The 21454-nt window shown below is 45.0% G+C and overlaps 2 protein-coding genes across 2 annotated transcripts in view; one reads left to right on the top strand and one right to left on the bottom strand.

The window, feature by feature from the left end:
- DMTF1 (cyclin D binding myb like transcription factor 1) overlaps positions 1-20352 on the top strand; it is a 28062-nt gene extending 7710 nt beyond the window's left edge. The window contains exons 4-17 of the mRNA XM_056846086.1: positions 736-830; positions 2248-2362; positions 2832-2908; positions 4928-5085; positions 5764-5796; positions 7413-7522; positions 9456-9684; positions 10622-10773; positions 11581-11796; positions 13970-14055; positions 15072-15230; positions 17090-17479; positions 19067-19211; positions 20208-20352. Coding sequence (XP_056702064.1) covers positions 736-830; positions 2248-2362; positions 2832-2908; positions 4928-5085; positions 5764-5796; positions 7413-7522; positions 9456-9684; positions 10622-10773; positions 11581-11796; positions 13970-14055; positions 15072-15230; positions 17090-17479; positions 19067-19211; positions 20208-20317 — 2075 coding nt within the window. The 3' untranslated portion in view covers positions 20318-20352. The remainder of the gene's footprint in view (positions 1-735; positions 831-2247; positions 2363-2831; positions 2909-4927; positions 5086-5763; positions 5797-7412; positions 7523-9455; positions 9685-10621; positions 10774-11580; positions 11797-13969; positions 14056-15071; positions 15231-17089; positions 17480-19066; positions 19212-20207) is intronic.
- Positions 1-21454, bottom strand: part of MEIG1 (meiosis/spermiogenesis associated 1) — a 256861-nt gene that overhangs the window by 189177 nt on the left and 46230 nt on the right. The gene's annotated exons all lie outside the window — the stretch shown is intronic.

Genomic DNA, 21454 nt, shown 5'->3' with positions numbered 1-21454 from the left:
CCCTTGAACCCATTCCCACAAAGTGAGATTTCAGAAGGAAACAGATTGAGACCAGTGTGCTCTTTGGGCCTTCCCCGATAACTGGAAGCGCAGATGTTAAACCATAACAAAATTTGAGGGGAGGGAGAAAAGCCGATTTCTCTGGTCATGATCTTTAGATCCGGTCTTGCCAGCCCTTCGTGTGAGACGCTGAGCTTGCTTGTCTTTTTGAATTGGCGCTGGCATCAGTTTACACACCTTGCATTTTGCACCAAATGCTTTTCTAAAAAGTTTCCTCCCCTCAAAATTATTTTATTTTGTAACATGATTAAGAATTTTGGTGAGCTTGAAAACTCACACACTATTCTGTGTCATTTTGGTTGACTCCAATGAAAGCTATTACGTAGATTTTGTTTTGGATTCTGCAAGGGCTGATACAACAGGTTGCTATTATTTTGAACTGGAACTCAGCCAGCTTTCCTTTATGTTCTTTGTGTTAAGTCTTGCTTCACTCTGTGACAAACTTCTATACATAAACCAGAACTATAGGAGCAGATCCATGGTTCCCTAACCTTAATTGGCTTAATGTGATTTGAACATGTTTGTTAATTTTCGCCTTGCCACAACCAATGGAAGATTTTCAGACTTGAATTGTTTGAGGATCTCTTCACATTAGGGTGTATGTTTTTTTAAGTGTAACGCTCATGCCAAAGATAAACATGTTGTATTAATCTTACAATTCTGCATGTTTTGAAGTTTCCGAAAGTGATCAGAGCTTTGAGGTGACCATGACTGCTACCACCGAAGTGGCTGATAGCGATCTTAACGAGGGAACTGTTACTCAGATCCAGGTACAGTATCATTTCCGTATGCTGGCCTTTGGCTGTAATAATAAATGATTTGAGTATCATTTCCAAGTTGCTTTGTGACAGTTCTGAACATGTGCTCAGTGTGCTCTCAAACTGCATTTTGAAGATTAACGTCATTAATGGGTTCATTAGCACGGAATCCTTCAATACTAACGTTTGTTCAAACAAAGCAGATGGTTCGGGATCTTCCTGTGATAGGTGTGTTTGTTTTTCATGGAACAACTTTAACTGTTGAGGTGGGAAGCACATTTTGTGGTGTTTGTAGGAGCACTGTGAACATGTTGTGCCTGTGGTGCAGCATGTGCCCGGTGCTCTTCATGTGTAGCTCTGTTCACTTTTGTGGAGGGAGGAGTTCAGAGAATACAAAGTATACATAAAACGCAGTCTTGTCAAGATGAGTATCCCTCAGTTAAAATTTCAAGTGGAACCTCAACTATCTTGCCGCTTGTACCAGTTTTTCTCTTTCTCTTATTTATGAGTAGCCTCTGTAACGGCACCTCTCTGTAGCGTTCTGAGGTGACGTGTGTTATGCTGCCTCCTTGCCTACCTTATTTTCACTTCCACCAACGGCTCTTGTCTTAGAATTCTCAATTAAACCCAAAGAAAAGGATGGCTTCGTTGTATTCGGTTGACTGACAGAATGGTCAAGCGCATGGGGGTGGCTCTGTGGTAAAAGGAGGATCCTTTACTCTAAAATAGTTTTTCTTGAACATAGAGTTTAGTTATAAGTAAAACATGGTTAATAAGCGTGATGGTTCCTTAAATAGACGTTGCCACACAGAACTTATTTTCTTCACTTCCCACTTAGGCTCATAACCTGGACAAAGCTTAATTTCCTAACTTGCTACCCAGGCTAATAACACGCAGGACTCAGATTTCTCTCCCAGTCTACAGCACCTCACTCAGGCGCCTTCCTCCACACACACACACACTGCTCAGCACTAACTCTCACGCAGAGCCGCCCTCCGAACAAAAATGGTCACCTCCGCTGCCTAGAGTACAGCTACCATCCAATCATAACGCACTTCATTCGCCCATCTAGCCCCCCCTCTTTTTCACTCTGCAGGCCTTTGTGTAAGTTCACAGCAACGTACATTTAAAACTCCACATTAAAACATAGAAGTAAAACAGAAATTCAGTATTTACCTGGCGCAACACCACACCACCCTTCTCACATTTTGCCATGTATACCAAACATGCAGGGCTTATGCAAGGGCCATGGCATAGTATTATCAGGTGGCACCGATTAAGGAAATAATCTAGCTTTTGTGTGCTCGCTTCCTGCAGTCTCAGGTACCATTCTGATCAAATTCTGGGTAGTCACTGGGGTAGGCACTTGCATCCATAGTTCATGCTTGTTAAGTTCTTGGAGACTTCCACTTTCTTTTTCCTTTCCCAGATTCTCCAGAATGAACAACTGGATGAAATCTCTTCTCTAAGCAATGAAGAAGTATCAGCAGTTAGTCAGGCTTGGTTTACAACCAAAGAGGATAAGGATTCTCTCACAAACAAGGGTAAGTTGGCATACGTGTTTCTCTAGGTGTACACTTAATTGTTTGGGAATAAGGGGGAGCTTTTTCAACTAAGAGCACTATCTATTGGTGCTAAAAGGATAATTTTAGTGTGTGAGTTATACAGGGAGCAATCCTGATCAGGTCTGCTCAGAAATAAGTCCCATGTTTTTCAGTGGCACTTATTTCCAGAAAAGTGTCCTTAGGATTGCCCAAATAGTGTAATATTTTGGAAGTGTTGTGTATCTAATAAGGCCACTAGTCATTGTTCATTGATTCAGGACCATAAATCTAAATCTATTACCCATTGCATTTTGTTGGGAAACAGTAGGGGAACTTGTACTGTGGAGTTCATTGCATTGCCCCAATTAAGCCCTTAATATTTCTTGCCTTGGTTGATCAGGACAGTTTGATGTCTTGGCTGCTTGGGGGGTGTATCAGTTGTATGACAGTTTCTTCTCTGCTTTTGAAGGCCATAAATGGAAGCAGGGAATGTGGTCGAAGGAAGAAATCGACATTTTGATGAGTAACATTGAGCGTTACTTAAAGGTCTGTGTGATGCAGTCAATTGGCCGGCTGGTTTCAGTGGTCAGTCCCTTCTGTGTGACCTGTTTTAATTTTCTTAGCCAAATTTGTAAAACAACTCTGCCTCTGGCCAGTTTTCAGTGCCTTTGAAAACACAGTATAAAATTGCATGTACTTATTGTGATAGGCAAAAATATTTACTGTGTTTGTGGGGTGTGGCTTTCCCTGTTCCACATTCTTGCTGTAATCTCTCATGATTTCCCAAAAGGCTGCTCTCTGAAGGTCAGGAACTTGGAAACAGGGCAGATGTGGTATGGAGGGGGGGGGCCCTGCAGAGGGCAGGGGGAACTTGCAGAAATCCTGTTCCCTTTGCACAAGTGAAAGTTCTCTTCTGTTCACGCAATGTCAGTTTTGGTCCATGTCCCATCATAATTCTAGCTTGCTTATTCTCAAGTTGTTATCTTTTTAAAAATGGTACTTATGCTTTGTAATAAAGTAGTGAGCTTAGCTATCTAGAAGCAAAACCCACGGAGGGAGCATACCAAGCTATCTTTTTAAAAAATTAGAAATAGCTCTAGTCAATATTTTTCTTTTCTATTTATTTATGTATTTTTGGCTACCTTTCCTCCCAGTTCAGTGTCTTTAAGGTGGCGAACAGTCAAACCAGTAAGACAAATCTGACAATGTAGATTAATAGATAAACTTTGACCGTTGTTGAAGAAAAGTGGGAAGCCTGTCTTGCTTCCTTTTGCTGGTCCTCCACACCTGATACATGGCTTTTGTACTCTCTGTTGCATTTTTCCACACACAAAAAGAACACCAGGATTGTCATAGAGACCCATGGAAACCAGCATTTTCGTTTTGGCCGTGCTGATCCCCCTTCATCCCAAACCTGTTACAGCTTGATAGAAAGCAGTCAATTTGCCTTATCAATGTTGACGTTGTTGCTTAGATGAGGCTCATCCCCTGTGGTGTAGAAAGAAAATATCTGCTGTGTTGTGGAGAAGCTGAACAGAGGAAGCGTCATAGGGTACACTTTGTACAAAGGAGCGTGCTAAGCAGACGTCCCAGTTTGGGTGGGCTTTATGCTGTTGCATAGTTAGTCAGATGGTTAACACCTCAACGTGGAGTTGTACAGGCTTCCTTTTGTGTTAGTTCAGGGAATAATTGAATTGTAAACCTACTGAGTGGCTCGTTGGGCTCTGGAGGGGTTGTGGTTCAGTGGCAGAACATCTGCTGGCATGCAGAAGATCCCAGAATATCCCAGATTCAAAATAAAGCAGCTTCGTGATATCCAAAATGTTTGGATTGTCACGAATCCAGCCTTCCTTGAAAGCCTCCAGGGAAAGCTATTCCACAAAGTAGTTTATCCCAGTTACTGTTAATTACTTGCATGTTTATATTTTTAATGATCACTTTAGTTAATTTCTTTTTCTTTCTTTCTGCTTTCCCTCTGCATTTGACCTGCAATTCCTAAGAACCACAATACAGACGAATAATAATACAGCCACTGTAAATCAACATTTTAAACATTAAATACCACTTTTTAAAATGGATACATCAATTTATTCCTAAATTTGGTATCTCTTTACATTCATTTTGCTATTCTCCAGTTTATTGTTTTATTATTACTACCAAACAGACAAGATGTGCTCCCAATCCTGAACAGAAATGACACATTTCAGTATATATTTGGTTTCTTGAAGCAGGGAGCTATATTGGTTCACAGCAGAATCTACAAACAAAAGCCATGTCAACTGAAACCTTTTATTAAGACCAACCAAAGTAAACCAGCATAGAGGGCTACATGCCCCTTCCTTTATTGGCTAAGTTCTGGTACTGCCAAAGTAACCTCCCCCCCTTCTCAATATTTACCAGGCTCACTGATGCAGTTGTCCACATTTCTGCCTTAAAAGGGGGGGGGGGGGGGCGGCATACAATTTTTGTGAGATACTTTTTGCAGAACTTTGTAATAGTGGATTGATTGATTGAAAAAACAATGTTGGGAAACTTAAATTGTCATCCAAATCTTAATGTGACTAGGCACGTGGAATAAAAGATGCCACAGAAATCATCTTTGAGATGTCAAAAGATGAAAGGAAAGATTTCTACAGGACCATTGCGTGGGGTCTGAATCGGCCTCTCTTTGCTGTTTATAGACGAGTCCTCCGTATGTATGATGACCGGAACCACGTTGGCAAGTATGAAAACCTTCTAACATTTGACCCAAACAGCATGGTTAAGGTTGCAAGCCTTCTGTTGCTTTGAACTGATTCCATTGTTGTGTGACCTGACAAGTTAAAGTGGAAGACTATATGTGTGTGTGAGTACACACACACATACATATATAGTAAAGGAGAGAAAATGGTAGCATCAAATAGATGCAAATACCTGCACGTTGATAACTTAAGATAGTTAGTGATGTCATGCTTAGAAATTAGTTGCAGTAGTTGGTTGAGGGAGAACCTCAGTATTTGGATGGGGAGGGGCTGTGGCTCAGAGGTAGAGCATGTGCTTGGCACGCAGAAGGTCTCAGCTTCAATCCCTGGCATCTCCAGTTAAAGGGACTAGGCGAGTAGGTGATGTGAAAGACCCTGGAGAGCCACTGCTGGTCTGAGTAGACAATACTGACTTTGATGGACCAAGGATCTGATTCAGTATAAGGCAGCTTCATGTGTTGCTGATTTGCCAGCACAACATATGGCACAGGGAGGTTCCCTTGATTCTGAAAGTCCTCGTCTTAATGTTATTTTTAGCGTATCATGCCATATGGGCATAATACATACAGTGCTGACTGAGCGTTAGTGATGGGAGATCTAAAGAAACGAAATTAATTATATGCATTATGTTAATTCATCTGCTTATTGTATGGTTCACAGGTATACGTCTGAAGAAATCGAGAAACTGAAGGAGTGAGTTTTATTTTCCATTAAATTCTATCAGCAGTTCAAAAGAGCCTCCAGATGCCTTTCTAGAAACTTGTTATGGTTTGTGGCTGGCAGCTGGAGGCCTATGAATTGAGTCCGGGGCTTGAATCTCCCGTTCCTCCCTCTCCTTCCCTCCCTCCTTCCCACTGCTACTCCAGCTGCTCCCGTTGGCAAGCTGCTCTGCCCCATTCCCTCCCTCGTCGGAGGGGCAGCAGCTGGGATAGGGAAGAGAGGCTGGGCTTGAGGGCCAAGAGAAGGCATGCCCCTGCTTGGGAACAGCTTCAAAAACCCTGGCATCCTTTGTCGTGGGTGTATATTGTCCTTGGCCATGATACCAAGCAATGTGAAAAGAGCCACTTCATGCTCACCCGTCTTGGAAGTGCTTGGAAAAGATTCTCCTCCTTGTTCAGAAAGGTCATGGCATGCTTCAGCAAGAAATGAATGCGAGCCTTCCAGCTTTTGATTCTGAACCACACCCCATGGGTGGAACTGCGAGGGTCACACCAAGGGAGGGCTCCAGGATTTAAAGTGACCACACAGGCTTTTTATGTGTAACCAACTGTGTAATGCAGCGGGTTGGATCCAGGCTAAATCTGCAAGTTCCACCAATTCCCCTTTCCTGCTGCTGACCCCCTCGTGTCATCCATCAGGATCCCCTATCCCCAGGAACAGCATTTTGTGGAGATCAGAGGGCTGCATAGGGAGGGGGAGGCAGGAAAGTTCCATTCTGCCATGGGAAAATTTAGTCTGGATCCAATCTGGAGTGGGGGAAATGCAGGGAAATGTTCTGTTGCTTATTTCAGATATTTGTAAGTGGTGTCAGGAGTGCAGAGTTCCAGCGAGGGAATTAAAGCTTCTGTTTACTGGGCTTGAATCTCACCCTTCCTTTAAGGAGCTCAGTGAACATGATTCTGTCTTCCTTTTTAACCTCACAGCAACCCTGTGAAGTAGGCTAGGATGTGAGAGAGTGAGGATTTGAACCCAGATCTCCCCAGTCCTAATCTGACATATTAACCCCTACACCATTCTGGTTAAAAAAAACAACAATTTAAGCCACTTTGAGACCCAGAGGTGGGACTTTTTGTCGTAGCTAACTTTCATGCGTTTCTCTCTTCTGTGTGCAAAGTGACCTTCTTATAAAATCTATGATCTTTTACAGGGAATGGCAATTGCTCTGGCCTTTATGTTACAGTGAACAAACATACAAAGTGCAAGTGTGTGCCTACACCTGTTTGTAAAAAGAGCCAGTGCACATTCACTTTCCAAATGAAACTGGGGACTAGTCGCTGGATATATATGTGGGGTTTCAATTACGCATTCAGCTGCACATGTGCTAAATGTAACATGAGAATTACTCACATGGGAAGCACAATCAAGTGAACACTGTACATGAGTTCACTGTAACTTGCGAACAGGGCTTCTGTCTCTCTGAAAGACCAGTGAGTTAAACCTGTACAGTCGGTATGAAATCTTCACTAAGAGCAGGATTTTGGAATGGGGTCTGGACTTCCTTTATTCACTTCCATCCACAGAGAAACTTCAGTTGCCTCTGAGTGGCAAGAAATTGACACCCAATGCTCACACACCCTTTTCCCATTTAGGCTAAGGATTAAGCACGGCAACGACTGGGCGACAATAGGAGCTGCCCTTGGCAGAAGTGCTTCTTCTGTGAAAGACCGATGCAGGCTGATGAAGGATACCTGCAACACAGGTACACATGCTGAAATAGGTAATATCTAGTTAAGCCTGCAGACCTTTTTTTTTTATTAAGAGAAAATGAGAATATAACAATAAAAGAAAATGGAAATATAACCTTACTAAAATACACATACTACAAATTCTTGAAAATAAACTAAAACCGTGCTGCTAATATAACTGCAATATCCATACCAGTGAACCAAACAATATGCTATTTATCTAAAATTCGATGATGATCACATCACTCCCTCTCTACGATTTACACATTGGAGTGTTTTTTCCATCCTTGAGATTGTTACATTCCAGCGAGCGTCCACTTCTTCCGTATTTTTGTCTTTATTATAATATGTCAACTTAATTAAGCCTGCAGACCTTATAAGCAGTTTCAGAGAATTAGCTTGGGATTGTTTTTAAAGCATATTTCCTTTAAAAGGTAAAGGTCCCCTGTGCAAGCACCGGGTCATTCCTGACCCATGGGGTGACGTCACATCCTGACGTTTACTAGGCAGACTTGGTTTTGATGGGGTGGTTTGCCAGTGCCTTCCCAAGTCATCTTCCCTTTACCCCCACCAAGCTGGGTACTCATTTCACCGACCTCGGAAGGATGGAAGGCTGATTCAACCTTGAGCCGGCTACCTGATACCAACTTCCGTTGGGATCGAACTCAGGTCGTGAGCAGAGCTTGGACCACAGTACTGCAGCCTACCACTCTGCGCCACGGGGCTCTTATATTTCCTTTACTAAAAATATTGATTCTGTTGTTAAGACTACAGAGCTTTCTGTGTGATGCTAGTGAACGTTCATCATTAGGATAGGCTAGGAAGGCAGAGTGAAGCCTTGTGTGTTGCAGGTATTCCTCATAGCAGTGTCTAAGATAGATCCCGCACACCAGCTATTAGCCATATTTTTTACTTGACCTTGATAAGGCGAAGGTATGATTTCATCTTCAGTGTATTACACTGGCAGTTATTTAGCGAGATGTCCTCAGTCACTCCAAGATCCATCTCAAGCCAGTGTTGCCTTTGTAGTATGGTTTGTACCATAAAACCTCTCCCTTACAGCAGGGGATTCCCCAGACTTGTAGAACCCATGTGCGCTTGGGAACTTTGAGAACAGGTAGTGTGTGCCACGACAAAATGGTTGCCGTTGGGGGAAAGGGTGGGGCCAGTCCTAACGTGGCTGTCACAGCGGGGCAGGGCGGGGGGCTGGGTCCAATCACAAAACATCAGGAGGCTCCACGGACTGATAGGAGCTTCAGAGCCAAGCATCCACTTTACACACATTTTTACTAGTAGCCATGAACTGGGCTCATCACTTGTGGGTGTTCTGCATCACATGGGGAGCCCTTGTGATATACCTGCTTCCCACATACCCCCTCCCCCCAGACCTTCTGACGGGGAAGTTCCCACACGATCCGAAGTACTTACAGGATGCAGGGCATCTAGTGTAGCCCAGGAGCCAAGAACAGAGGAACGGCTGCAGCCCTACTGCAAAGGTGATCTGTGAAATGGGTCCGACAGAGTCCACTGGGCTATAAACAGATTATATTTTTTCAGTGTATGTATCATGGTATTGGCTGTCTTGCCATTTTACCTCTCCCAGCGTTAAAAGAAGTTCACGCATGGTGGTGAATGAACAGCTCTAGACAAGTTGGCTGCATTTTCAGTTGTGGCCATCACACAAGGGATCTTTAATACTTGCTAGAAGTCGTGCAGTCTTGTATCAGGCTTTTAAAAACACACAGTTTTGTTCTACTCCAAACAAGATTAGGGCATTTTAAACAGTTGACGGTATAGGTGAGTTGTTGAAGCAGAAATAATGATAATGGAGCTACAAACACGGTACACCTGCCCGATCTCCAGCACACTTCTTTGGGCCTCAATCTTGGAGGCTCCCGCTTTCCTCTTCTGGGGCCTGTGTTGTTACCTGCCCTTCTTTGATTTCAGGGAAGTGGACGGAAGAAGAAGAAAAGAGGCTGGCTGAAGTGGTCCACGAGTTAACCAGCACGGAGCCCGGGGACATCGTCACGCAAGGCGTGTCCTGGGCTGCGGTGGCAGAACGGGTCGGGACCCGGTCTGAAAAGCAGTGCCGCTCCAAGTGGCTGAACTACCTGAACTGGAAGCAGAGCGGAGGCACAGAGTGGACCAAGGAAGATGAGATCAACCTCATCCTGAGGTTTGTTTGGCCTGCTTGTCTTGAAAGGACTGGTGTGGGTAGGGGAGAGATGCAAAGACACAATTTCCTCAGGATCCCTTATTTGTACTTTGTAAGTTATCTTAGAAAGCACAACAGTGACTGCTATGTTGTCATTCCCAAATATTTCGTACGTACACTCTTCTGTCTCAGTTGTTTATGGTGCATTATTGTTAAGGACCAGTTCTTTTAATTGTGCCTGGAAGCAGAGCAGTAGCTGACCAGACACACACTCAGTAATTTGTACCAGTTAGCAGACTAGCCACCGCATTTTGGGCCAATGGAAACTTCCGAACAGTCCTCATAGGTAGGCCCCGTGTGAAGTGCTTTGCAGTAGTCTAAGCAGAATAGTCTAAGCCAAGGATATCAGTGGCGAAATTATGCCTCTCAAGAAAGCGCCACAGCTGGTGAACCAGCTGAAACAGGTTCAAAGCATTATGCGTCGCTAGGAAGATCTGTGCCTCCATCTTCAGCCCCAGATCGAAACGTGCGCCCAAGTTGCAAAGTTGCTTTTTAACATGGATTGCCACTCCATCTGAAGCAGGCCCAGTTCTTCTCATCTGACTGGCTTTTTATCAACCAGAAGCACTTCACTTTTCCCTGGACAGGTGGCCCATTGCCACCTGCCGACATCGGTTTATGACACTTCTTGCTGCCACATACTGGAATGACCTCCGTGTCAGGGTGGCTCAGTCTCTAGGCCTGTTCACGCCTTGGCCTCCCCTCCTAAGCCTGTCAAAGAGCTGAGTGCGGGCTCTGTGACTCAGACAGCTAGTAGTCACTTTAGGGCCCATCTGTTCTTCGAGAACTAGCTTCCTCTTTGCTATTCGGCAGTCTTACCAAATGCGATGAAAACAAGATTCTTTTGGCATCAGAAGTGGGTTTCTCTCATATCTTTTCTCCTGTGTCCTCCTGTCAGAATAGCAGAGCTAGAAGTAGCTGATGAAAATGATATCAACTGGGATCTGCTGGCCGAGGGCTGGAGCAGCGTACGCTCACCCCAGTGGCTTCGCAGTAAATGGTGGACGATCAAGAGACAGATTGCAAACCACAAAGAAGTTTCATTTCCCGGTAAAGCGTTGACTGTAACATGCACAGTTTCCTTACCTGTTCAAAAATTCTCCCTTTAAGTATTATAATCCTGAATAATCCTGAAGACCCAAGGAGGGGGGAAAGAAAATCTGGATTTGTGAGATTATATATGCAGTGGCATTATTGCTGGTGTAGTCTGAATATTCCTGGTGTGTCATTAGTTTAAAATCTCTTGAGTGTTGGCTGTTCATCAGCAGCCTCTTCACACAACAGGCCAGGACCAGACCTCCACCATCTTATGAAAGGAGAGCGCTGTTTTTCCAGGCAAAGTTTCCCCCTCTGTCTGGAAACAGTGACAGATAATGAACAATCTGATACTTCTTTGGCTCTCACATGTCACCTTACTGAAAGCTACATCAAGGAACATATTTCGAAGTTAAATAAATTATTTGACATTTTCTCAGCAGAATATCTTCAGAAACTGCTGAAAGAATTTAGGATTGGGTGTGTTTGTTCAAGGAAGTTGTTTGGGGATGGGGCAGAAACATTCAAAATTCTCCACTGAAAATGAAGCCTCTTGTTCCAAGTGTGTTTTTGGTGAAGCTGCTGCAACTTGTGGAACTGTCTGTGGTCAGGAGAGAGAATAGAAAAACGCTCCTTTAGCATTTATATAGCGCTTTAGAGTGTTCAGAGCGCTTCACATAACTGAACATCTGAACAACGACCCTGTTGTTACAGGGGTCCCCATATTTCAGTGGGTGGGGAGGAAGAAGTGGCTACTTTTTGTCTGTTTTCCTTGCTTGATTTCAGCAACATGTTTGAGTAAGTCCCTTCCCCCCCCTTCAGTTCTTATAAAAGGTCTGAAGCAGCTTCACGAGAGCCAGAAAACCACTCTGGGGCACCAGCTTTCCGAGAACAAGTCTTTACCCGGGCTGCCCAACTCTCATTCTGGTTCTGGGGTTCAGCACGTCCAGATCCGAGTGGCTCGCTTGGACGAGAATGCCGGTGGCTCGCCAAGCCCCATGGCAGCACTGCAGATCCCCGTCCAGATCACTCACGTCTGTAAGTAGCTGAAACTCACTGCTTTGCTTTCTCCTGTTGGTTACGCAAAGGGGGGGGGGAAATTGGCAAGTGTATATATCTGCACACTTCTCCTTTCTCACATACTTCTCAACTGGAAGCATTGCATGGGATATACACACAGCCAGCAGCAGGTCAAGCAACCACAAATGTATTAACAGGAATTTGAGAATTAGAACAAGCTTGTAGATGCCTGGGATAAAAAGGTGTTGGCTCACTCCTTTTTATCCCAGAGAGCCAGCGTGGTGTAGTGGTTAAGAGCGGTGGTTTGGAGCAGTAACATAGGAAGTGACACCACACTTCTCCTGCAACCAAAGACCTGAATTCTTAAAAACAAATTGTTTTTTTCTACCCATTAACTGTGCCATCCTGTTATCCCATCAGTCTCTTGGGCCGCTGCATTTTTAATTGTGATTAAAGCTCACTGATCTTGGCAGTAACTATTCCAACTGACTTTCAAGTATTGGAGGGGTATAAACATGCCCACTACCATGTTTCAACTTAAGAGCATCACATCTGCAATTGTAGCTCAAACATAAATCAATTGTCGCTTTTACTTTCTGACTCTATGAAGTTCTCTGTGGTTTTTATGCATACATACACACCCTTCTCCCCTAGCACTTTTAACCTTTTCCCCAGCTGCCTAGCATGTTTATACATTTAAACTTAATTTTTTTTTTGAAGTGTTGCTGTGGAAAAGGGTGGAGCTTTGTGACTGGTATAAAGGCAATCCAATCAGCATCCTGCACGGCCAGCAAGGGGAGGCAGTAGGGGTGTGGCTTTGCGATTTTCACAAGGGCCAGCTAAGCAGCACTTTGCACAGCCAGTTTCTGCCAGAAACTAGAAGAGCCCACGGGTGCTGCTGGGTGGAAGTTTGTAATGACAGCAGATCCGGAGAAGGCTCACCACACCAATGATGCATGTTTATACACTGACATATTTTGACAAATGTTTCCCTTGGGGTAATTGGGAATGTGAATAAATGCAGAACAAGACATCGGACCTACCACAAAGGTTGTCAAAGGCTTTCATGGTCAGAGTTCATTGGTTCTTGTAGGTTATCCGAGCTGTGTAACCACGGTTACACAGCCCGGATAACCTACAAGAACCTACCACAAAGGTTTCATCTCACCTGTGGAACGGAAGGTGTCCTTGTGCAGATTGTGCCTCCTCCTTACTCTGTGGGCAGAGGGCATATGCAGTTCTTTTGCAGAGCTTTCCAATATCCTGAGGAGGTGTTCAACTCCCCAGTCGATGTCTTGCCAAGCTTCCAGTGGAGACAGGTCCGCCTCTAGTGGCACAACCACTTAAGACAGAGGCCAGTGTTTGTTTTTAAAGTTAGTTTTGCTTGAGTTTTTTTAATAAGCAAGGTGGGAGGGCTGTAGATGTTAGTCCATCCACTGAGCAGGCATGGTCTGAGGAGTTAAGCGCCTTTGCAAAAAAAAAGAAATTGCATATGCAGCTGGAGCGGTGGACTCTGAGCTGGGTTTGATTCCCCGCTCCTCCACATGAGCGGCGGAGGCTAATCTGGTGAACTGGGTTTGTTTCCCCACTCCAATACATGAAGCCAGCAGGGTGGCTTTGGGCAAGTTACAACTGTTAGAGCTCTCTCAGCCCCACCTACCTCACAGGGCATCTGTTGTGGGGAGGGGAAGGGAAGGTGATTGTAAACCAGTTTGATTCTCCCTTAAGTGGTAGAGAAAGTCGGCATATAAAAACTAACTCTTCTTCTACCCATGGAGAAAGGAGGAGGCACAACCCATACAAGGATCTTCACTGATGAACAAGTGCTTCTCTCCACTTGAGCATGGCACACCATCTGTGGTGGTTGATAGACATGTGGCGTGCGCTTGCAGAACAGGAGCCATGTAGTGTGGTGGTTAGAGTGTCAGACTAGGATCCAGGAGATCCAGATTTGAGTCCCCACTCTGCCAAGGAAGCCTGCTGGGCAACCTTGGGCTAGTAACTCTCCCTCAGCCTAGTAACAACTCTCCATGTAATTGTTTCTTTATGCACAATTAACTTCTACTGCCTGCTAGATCACCTGGAGAGTGACACCAACCTGTAGACCACATTCCACGGGGATGTTTTGTTCTCGTGTCCGTTAAGTACCTGCTCGTATTTAGTTGTGTGTTTCCCCTCTCAATCCCCTCAGCCTCTGCTGATTCCCCAGCTGCTTCTGTGGACTCGGACACGATAACACTGAACAGCGGAACGCTACAGACCTTTGAGATTCTGCCTGTAAGTACTGCATAGCCTTTCTGGCGATGCCATGCTCAACTGGTTTGTTCTTTTGCGGTTCAAGATCTTCTTAGGATTGTTTTGGCGTCACCTGTAAAGAAATGTGCCTCTGCAGGGTATAACAATACGCTGTAAAAGGTTATTAAAAAGTAGGACGATTAGCACCTAGGGAGAACGTTGACAGCTATTTTAAAAGGTAAAGAAACTCTGTTATGGTTTTACATTATATTTGGGGGGGGGGCACCTGATATGCAGAGTTACGCCAGTCTAAACCCATTCAAAGCGATGTGTTTAGACTGGAATAATTCCGTACAGGATTGCATTGTAAAGATCCAAAGCCCTGCAACTCTCTAAAAATGAGAAGAAAAAAGTATTGTTGCATTAACTGACCTAGGCAGACTTTGTTAGATTCAGGACATCTACAGAGGCTCATGGAGTAATAAATGTGTTGTCTTTAAGGTACCCAGGAGTCTTGGTGGTTAGGTTAACATAAGTTACTCTTCTGAAACTGGTTTCTTTTATTTATGCCTTTATAGCCCACCAGGTGGCCCCACAGGCTTAGAGTTTAGAACTGAGGGTCCTGCCTCCCACAGAATACCTAGATTTATCATTCAAGCCAGGATTAGAAATCCATGCTACAAACTACCTTTAACCCCCTCCCCCCATAAAGTAGCATAACAGTAACAGCTAAAATATAGCCAGCTATCATACTTTAGTGTCTTGAGGATTAGGTTTCCAGAAGGTTGAGGACAAAAATGGCTTGATAGCCTTTCTTGGGGAGAACATTCCGGAGAGGCAACACCCCTAACTGAAAAGATGAAGTTCCCTAAAATAATTTGGGCCTAGGTTGTTGCAGCCTTTATTTAAGATTTTTATCTAAGATTTATCTCTTCACATCCCTCCTGCGTAAACAAAATTCCTCCCTAACTTTTATGTGCAAGAGTAAGTGTATAAAGTAAAATGGCCATTGGTGACTGAGTCGCTTCTCCTGACCTCATTCTGCCCTTTTCTTATAGTCTTTCCACCTCCAGCCTACGGGGACGCCAGGCACTTACTTATTGCAAACAAGTTCCAACCAGGGGCTGCCTTTGACGCTGACCACCAGCCCAACAGTGACTTTAACAGCTGGAGCTGCCCCGGCCTCCCCTGACCAGATCATTGTGCACGCCTTATCCGTACGTATTTTGGAAAGAGATGCGGAGGGGAGGGGGGTCAGACCCATTCCAGGTCAGCTGGAGCCTTTCAGAATTGTTTGGGCTTGGAGTTACTCCCATACAGTTTCTCCAGGGGTCAGAAGCATCGAGCGCTGGCTCACTGCAGAAGTTGAAAATCCTGCAAAAAGTTCCCTGAAACCAAGCAAGCAAACTAGGCTTAAAACTGATTGTGTCATAAATGCCAGTCAGCAGGAACAGTAGCATTGTAGCATGGATAGAAATGGGCCTTAAGACATCACTGTATGTTTCCAATGGGGCTACGGCTATTTCTGCCTTCACATCCTACAGCACTCCTTTGGTTCTTCCTGGAGGGACTTATTTCCAACCCAAACTGCCATCTCCTACATGCTCAGTAGGTGCACAGTTTCTCCTGACTCTTCCCATCCTTTCCTCCTGTGGTTTCTCCCCTGGGGAGCATTCGGCATCTGTCCTCACTAAGGTTATTAACAGCCTTGAGAAAATATGTCCCCTCCGCCACACACAAACCAGCATGCTCTCACCTCCCACATTCTGGGATAAGGCAGGGCTCCATGCCCCCCGAATAATCATTTCTCCTGTCCCCAGAATCACGTGGCACCTACAGGCAATGCTCCCAGGCCTGCAGATATTAGATCCTTGGGGTCAAACATCATCTGCGTAGAAATATGCACATGAAAATTAAATGCCTACTGTTTTTCCCAGATAGCAGTAGTTGCTTGGTAAGGTGCAGCCTCAAGTGAACTAGCCAGTATTACAAAGTTACTGCCTAATTCTGCAACTGTTACTAAATTATTTCCAAATCCCTGCCATGGTACAAACCACAGCCCCTGAACACAGCCATGTAGATAATACAGAAACAAAAATAAAATGTTAGACAGGACTGGAACTCAAACCTTCCAAGTCCATGTTCATAACTTCAAATGAAAAGGTCCCAATGGGTTGAAACTAAGGTGCAAGCAGGGGCTGATAGCTTTTCTTCCTCTTCATGACTGCTATGATAAAATGCATACCTTTTCCCCTTTCACTGCTGGTCTAGTAAATCAGCCACAGTGTGGAGCTAGCTGACTCCTTGGATCCCACGGGCTTCCATCCTGCATTCCCCCTTCAACTTTCTGTAAGCCAGAACTGGGGAACACGGACACAGATGCAGCAGCAAGAACACTCACAGGAGGGCTTGCAGTGCTGCAGCAAAGCATGGCATGCAGAAGAGTGTGAGGGAGGGGACGCTCCTGGGGAACAAACTGCCAGGCAGCAGCAGGAGACAATTCATCAGGCAGCTTGCAGGCCCGCTCACGCTCCTCCTCCCGCCCCGCTGTGAGTGGGGTTTTAGCTACAAAAGGGGCAAGGGAAGAGAGATCCTGTTCAGCTATCTTCCTCTGTCCCACACCTTCCCCGTCACAACCTGCAGCTGGAGAGAGGGCAAGGAGGAGCTGCTGCCTCCCCCTGAGTCAGAGCATATAGTGTTGATGCTTCAGGTATGTCAATTACTGAAAAAGAAAGCTCAAAGCATGGTGTAGTGGTTAAGAACTGTGGTTTGGAGCGGTGGACTCTGATCTGGAGAATCGGGTTTGATTCCCCACTCCTCCACATGAGCGGCGGAGGCTAATCTGGTGAACTGGATTTGTTTCCCCATTCGCCAACACATGAAGCCAGCTGGGTGACCTTGGGCTAGTCACACACTCTCAGCCCCACCTACCTCCCAGGGTGTGTGTTGTGGGGAGGGGAAGGGAAGGTGATTGTAAGCCGGTTTGATTCTTCCTTAAGTGGTAGAGAAAGTCAGCATATAAAAACCAACTCTTCTTCAAAATAGTACCGACCTGTTTTCTCTCTCTTCCCCACAGCCAGAACACTTGCTGAATACAAACGACAACGTCACTGTGCAGTGCCATGCACCGAGCGTCATAATCCGCACTGTCGCAGCAGAGGAAATCTCACCCTCCGTAAGCCAGGCAGAACTGACCGTGGATTCGGAAATCCAGCCCGTCGACCTGGTGGACCCTGCCGCCTCCCTGGAAGCAGACGCTTTCCCCGATGACCTCCCCCAGCCCAAGCTGGCTGACGAAGTGCGGTCCGCGTACAGCGAAGACGACGCCTCCAAATTTGTGGGCGGAAGTAGCGCTGAACTCATAGACAGTGTCACGGCGAGAGCCGGAGAACAGGTTTTAGATGCGGACCTCAAATGCGAAGAGGGCGCGTGTCAGTCCCATTTTGCTGGCGCTTACGTCTCAGAGGTATGGGAAAGCATCACTGTATGGGGCTGCATAAAAGGCTTGTTATGCTGTTGAGTATAAGTTAAATAGCAGCTGTTGATCCTGCCGCTTTGAGAAGCTTGACCCTAGTTGTGCCAGACATTTTTAGATGCATACTTCAGATGTTCCACCTGTGAGGGCGAAAACGCATAGTCATTTTATCCTCCTTTAATCCCTGTTTCAGCCAGGATCGAACGCACGTGTTTCACCTAATGTGCATTCGATCCTGGCTAAAACAGGGATTAAATGAGGATAAAGTGACCATGCGTTTTCGCCCTGAATGAAACACACATGGCTCATTGAACAGAGTAGCACGGGGAGCTGTAACTGACTGCAGCTCTGAATATACAGCCGGTGGCAAAACTGGGCTTACGTTTGTGAAAGATGTGAACCTGCCCAAGGACACACTTAAAGCAGGGTGACAGTAAAAACCAGTGAAAAGCTGGTCTTGCACTTCAAAGCTCTTTGTGCAAATGCGAATTGTGCAGTTTCTCATCTGAGAGGTTGCTGGGAAGGAAGGGGGTGTTAGCTTGCCTGAGTTCTTCGCTTCCCTGCCATTGCTTCAAATAAAGACCAGGGAAGAGACAACACTCAGCAGCAGGGCACTTGCTCTGCAAAGGATGTCTTAGGGCAGGCTGAAAGGCTTCAACTGTATGGTTACGGGCCCGAAGAGGATGTCTTTGATCTTGAGCAGTGCGCCTGAATGGGAAGCCAGAATGGGTAAACATAACTTTTTAAAAAATGTAGCAAGTCCCCTAGCATCTGCAGTCAAACGATCTTAGGCAAGAGTTCCAAAACACACCCTAGAGTGCTGTTGCTGGTGAGATGTAAGAGAGAAAAGTTATAAGGTACAAAATCATCTCCTACAGGTGTGGCTACCAATTACTGGTTATCTTCACTCTGATGTCTGTCAGTATCTGTGAACAGTGTCTGTGGAAACAGACTCAGCTTCAGGGTTCGAATCTAGAGCCACTGGCAGTGACGCATTGGGGTAGAGGGTACTGAGGGGGCTTCATCTGTAGCGGAATTAGGACACAGAGAGAATCCATTTGTCCCCGGTCCTGCTTCATGAGCCTGGGCTGGCCATTATCTCTGAGCTCGACAGGCCCCAGAGTTGTTTCAACGATACTAAGCCCACCTCTGGTAGTCTGGGTTTCTTGGAGAAAGAAAGAAGATACAAATTAATCTGGAGATCAAGGTGGGAATTAGATGCTAGCAGAGAAACCCCATTAAGGACTGACTGTATTTACTAGAGGCCAGGGGTTCTCCTTGAGACAGGATAGAAAATCAATGAATATGGCAGATCTTATGCTCGGTTCCCTCATGCTAATTCTAGGCCCTCCCACTTCCAAAGAAGCCATTTAGCATCTATATTGCTTCTTTTAGGGATGTTTACAACTAAATCAGAGAGACCTACAGCGGTAGAGCAATTCCCATCTTCTGTCTATCCACAGTGGTTCATCTAGAGCAAGCAATTTGAATGTAACTTGTTTGTTTACTCCTATGGACTTTTTAAAAAAGCAAACTTCAGTTCGACAAACTTGTTGGAAAAAGCTGTTTATCATACAGGACTTGGCATCTCCCACCACAGAAGAACCAGTTGAGCAGTCCGGCATGGACGAAACCGTCCTGATAGTCCCTTCTCCCCGTGGTTTTATCCAGACGTCAGATGATATGGACAGTGAATCAGTCTTGCCTCTAACAACACTAACAGGTATTGGGGGGCGGGGAGCCAGACTGGGACATGACCATCTACTTGAGACTCTGGAGAGTTGCTGCCAGTCTGCATAGACAATCTTAACCTTTTTGGACCAATGGTCCGATGCAGTATAAGGCAGCTTCATGCGTGTGTTCATTTGCAGAACTCTTATTGAGTCTGAGGTATTGAACATCTGATCAGGTGACCCAGATAAAACCTGTCAGGTGTGGTGTTTTTTTTTTTTTTTTAAGTAGGTCTTGATCCAGATTTGGATTAGTCTAGCGAACGAGATGAGCTAGCGCCATCTTTGTACGAGGCAGCTCAGAGAATCCACATAGTTTTCTCACTATGTTTGGTAGCCTGGTCCAGCACAAACAGAGGAATGGCCAAGCATTAAATTAAATTACCCCAGAGAGTTCAGGCAGAGATGATTATCAGATGATTTCCTAGGTCAGAACAGTTACTTCTCCCAGGAAAGGAACACACATAGGAGGGCCTATACACTGGCCAGAAGTGCAGCCCTACCATCTGCCACATTAGAAGGGAGATTTAAGAAGATCCCCAGGGTGGAGAGACTTTGCCTGTGTAACACAGGGGAGTTGGAAACCATTCAGTATGTATTTTTTAGATGGCCCCTCTACAAGTCAGCCCGATTCAATATTATTGGCCCTTTGATTAGGGAAATGGGCTCGGGTGATGAGGGTGAATGGACCAAAAGGTTTCTGCTGGGAGACAGCTCACCAATCACCACCCAGGTTGCAAAATATTGTGCAGTAGCAATGAAGCTACGTCGCCTTAACGTACTTCCTTAATTTGTGGAAATGTAAAATTGGGTGATTCCTAATAATGTTGGCCTTGGTTGTAAATATCTACTCTGTATGGCCACTTTCTGTTTTACCTGGCATACTAGCCGCAAATAAAATTTATTATTAGAAGTTACTTTTAATCACTGCTGCACTGGCACATGGAATAAAGATCAAATGCTTTTCTAATGCAATTTGTTAATTTCAGATCCTATACTGCAACACCATGGAGAAAACTCCCATATAATTGGCTCCTCCTTGGACAGTCCCGATTCTGAAGACTCAAAGGATGTGGAGGATCTTGTGAGCTGTCATTAAACACGCCCTGTGCTGTGGCACCCATTTGTGATATGACACTGCCGTATGTGACCCTCAAACCAGCTTCCTAAAGACAACAAGCTTTCTGCAATAATAGTGTCTGCCTGCTTTTGCCAGCCACAGAAGCAAACCCTCACCAAGGGGTTAGACAGCCGCTGCTGTTGAGCAAGCTGAACTGTTAACCTTGTGGAATCTGTCTTCTGCTGGGCCGTACACAGCTGGAACTAGATTTGGCCAGGATGGGAGTGTGGATTGTTTAGGCATAGGGGAGGGGGGGAGCCACTGTGCAAAGTGGACTTATCTTTCAAGAAAACAAGAAGACAGTTACAATACAGTAACTATACTTAGCCAAAAAGGGTAGCATTGAAGGAGACAGTCTTTTCCAGTCACAATCTGCTATTATGACCAATGTAGTCGGTAGGATAGAGAACACTAATAACTCTTAAAGAGGGCGATCTTGCCTGTTAGGGATTATCAGCCCCAGAATGAATCAGGTTTTTTTTTTCAGAAATCCCCCCCAAGCCTTTTCACTACAAGGCAAGCTTAGTGGAAAGAGAAATATAGGACAGTTAACTCCTTTGGAATGCAATAAACTTGAAAGATTGAGCCCCCAACTCTTAATTCAGAATTGTATTACTGTTAGAGCCTGAAACCACCTCCCCCATCATACTGCAGTGCTTGCTGGATCCTACCTTTGTGGATTATCAGGTGAACGAGCTGCAGGTTAACCAGGGTTTTTTGACCATACTTGAGGGCTCTCATCAAAGCTGAGCTTACAGTCCCACTTGGGTGGGTGAACTCCGAACACTACGAAGAAGAGGATGTAAAAAGTATTTATTGCTGTAATTAGCTTCTTCAGAAGTTTATCTTCTGTCTCTGGCTTTGTTAGTGTAAATGAAATTGTAGTTAAAGGGGTAGGGCCGGGGAGGGAGGACAGAGCCGTGTTCGGTCTAATACAAGTACGACCCAGTTTGTCTTCTGTATCAGTAGACTGAATTTTTATTTATACTGTGGTACAAACATTTGAGTGCTGCCTTTCTTTTTGTACAGTGTAATAAAAGATGCAATTTTTCCCCAAAAGGAAAAAGTTTGTGCTGTTCTGAAAATGTGTGTGCAGATGGAAAGTTCATTTAAGTG

Source organism: Euleptes europaea, chromosome 3 (genome assembly GCF_029931775.1).
Source record: "Euleptes europaea isolate rEulEur1 chromosome 3, rEulEur1.hap1, whole genome shotgun sequence".
Taxonomy (NCBI): domain Eukaryota; kingdom Metazoa; phylum Chordata; class Lepidosauria; order Squamata; family Sphaerodactylidae; genus Euleptes; species Euleptes europaea.
Note: the sequence above shows the minus strand (reverse complement) of the source record. Positions and strands in the feature narration are given on the sequence as shown.